At 40.3% G+C, this 2,190-nt stretch overlaps 1 protein-coding gene across 1 annotated transcript; it reads left to right on the top strand.

The window, feature by feature from the left end:
• The first annotated feature begins 1,417 nt into the window (after nt 1-1,417).
• LOC110871167 (protein RESPONSE TO LOW SULFUR 3) lies at nt 1,418-1,967 on the top strand. Its single transcript, XM_022120086.2, has one exon. The coding sequence runs from the start codon at nt 1,495-1,497 to the stop codon at nt 1,777-1,779; it is 285 nt and encodes a 94-aa protein (XP_021975778.1). The 5' UTR covers nt 1,418-1,494; the 3' UTR covers nt 1,780-1,967.
• The last annotated feature ends 223 nt before the right edge of the window (nt 1,968-2,190 follow it).

Below are 2,190 nucleotides of genomic sequence, written 5' to 3'. Positions count from 1 at the left end.
GAACTGGAGGCCATTAATCCTCATTGTAGGACCGAGGGTCTTTAGCGGTAGATCTATCTGGGTGTAGCGAGCCCAGCCCCAGGCCCAACAGTACAGACCTCGGGGTGACTTGGTACCCAACGCAAAAAATCTGCTAGGTTTGAGTCTTCCTACTGCACTTCACACATATCAATGGCCTTGCAAACCATTGGTGATCTCTTTATTTCCTTATTTGCTACATACCAGGGTTTTTATACTTACAAAGGTTTTTACATACTCACTTTACATGAACTCGCTCAACATTTTTGTTGATTTTTCCAACTTACATGTATTTCAGTGAATTAAGGATCTGGCACGGTATGCTACGTTTTCACGCTGCGTAATAGTTATGGGGTCATCCAAGTTTAGGGGTTGTGGCTTTTACCTGGACGAGTCACAGTTCTTAAACTGCGTCTGTTACATGTTTGTGGTTATGTCTTCTGAACAATGTTTTTATATTGTTATGTTGTAATTCCGTTGCATGTGTCAACATTTTAAAACTATGTTGTGGTACTTTTATTTTAAAACATGAATCAATGGATGATCTGCATGGTTTTAAATTCATATAGCTTGGTTGTGATTAAGCTATGTTATTAAGAAGTCACACCAAATAAACTCACGCTTACGCAAAGCCAGGGTGTGACAATCGTCACCTACGAGTATTGTCAGAGCCCCATTATTGTTTCTTGCGGTAGCAGTTTGGTGGTTTTGGAAATGGTGATGGTGGTGGTGGCTGAGTGGTGATGGCGGCGGTGGAGGTGGTTCTCCGGTGGAGGGTGGTGGTGGTTGTAGTTGATGTTGGTGGCTATGGTGTTGTTCACCGAGTGCTGACGTGTGTTGTGGAGACGATATACAGAGAGAGGCGGTGGACGGAAGCGGAGGAGGGAGGTTGTGCGGCGGAGCAAAGAGGAAGCCATGAATTCCGGTGAATGTAAGAAATTTTGAGAAGCAACAGTGATGTAAGGTTGATTGGAGAAGAAGGGTTAGATTTTAATGCTAAAAACACAATTACAAATAAGGGTATTTTTGTCAATTCACACTAACTTAACTGAGAAAACTAACCCCCATCTGCGCCAGGGACTATCTGGGAATAAAAATTGAAAACTTGGGGACTATTCAGGTAATTTTAGAAAGTTGGGGACTATAGGTGAAAAAAGACGAAACCAGAAGGACTATCCAGGCATTTTTCTCAATTATAAATTTAGGACCTCCGTAGAATAGCCTAATGGTATCACAAAGATATGCACATAAAAACTACAGGGCTAAGAAATACAACTTTTTATAAACATAAAGGACTTAAATTGCGAACTCGTGCAAAAAAGATACATTGAACCTGGACATCCTTATTTTACCCTATAAAAAAAACCGCGACCGTATCTAAATCAAATCAGCCAACAAACCAAAATTTTCATTCTTTCATTACCAATCAACGCAAAGCATTGCGGTTCTGTCGGAACAAAACCACCGAAGAAGACGATGGCGGAGGAGGAGGAGGTGTTGAGAAGGAGGAACGAGGAACTAGAGAGAGAATTGAAAAGGAGTCTAGAGAGAGAAGAGAAGATGAAGATGGAGCTGCAGAAGACGTGGGAGCGGCTGCGCGTGGCGGAGGACGCGGAGGAGCGTCTGTGTTCTCAGCTGGGAGAGCTTGAAGCTGAGGGTGTGGATCAGGCGCGTGCATACAGAGAGCGTCTGGTAATGTTGATGGAACAGCTTTCGGTTGCTCAGAAGATTATTGAATCGGCTTCTGTTCAGAGATCATGAACGGGTTTATAAAAAAGGATGTGTTTATGTTTTGAAAGGACATATACAGAATGTAAATTTGATTTCGTTGGCCACCAAGGTGTGTAAAACATTATTTTTTCATGTGAGATTAGGGTTTGGGTTTTGGTGTAAAAAAATATATAGAATTACCAGATTATATTGGTGTAAAAAAAGTTTATTGTGTTTTCTTTTTTTTAACGTCAAATTTCTTTTAGAGTTAAATGTCATTTTAGTCCCTATGATTTAGGTTATTTTGTCAGTTTAGTTCAAAGGTTTAAAATGTTGTCATTTTAGTCTAAATAGTTTTAAGCGTTGCCATTTTAGTCCACTGGTTTAACTCCGTCCATTTTTTATGTTAGCTAGAAGGGTAATTCGATCATTTTATATGGTTAAATTGCTCTTCTAGGTAAT

Source organism: Helianthus annuus, chromosome 8 (assembly GCF_002127325.2).
Source record: "Helianthus annuus cultivar XRQ/B chromosome 8, HanXRQr2.0-SUNRISE, whole genome shotgun sequence".
Lineage (NCBI taxonomy): Eukaryota > Viridiplantae > Streptophyta > Magnoliopsida > Asterales > Asteraceae > Helianthus > Helianthus annuus.
This window is presented reverse-complemented; position numbering and strand designations above follow the sequence as displayed.

Excerpts from the sequence above, each read along its gene's own strand:
- LOC110871167 (XM_022120086.2), top strand. The coding sequence starts at position 1,495 with ATGGCGGAGGAGGAGGAGGTGTTGAGAAGGAGGAACGAGGAACTAGAG.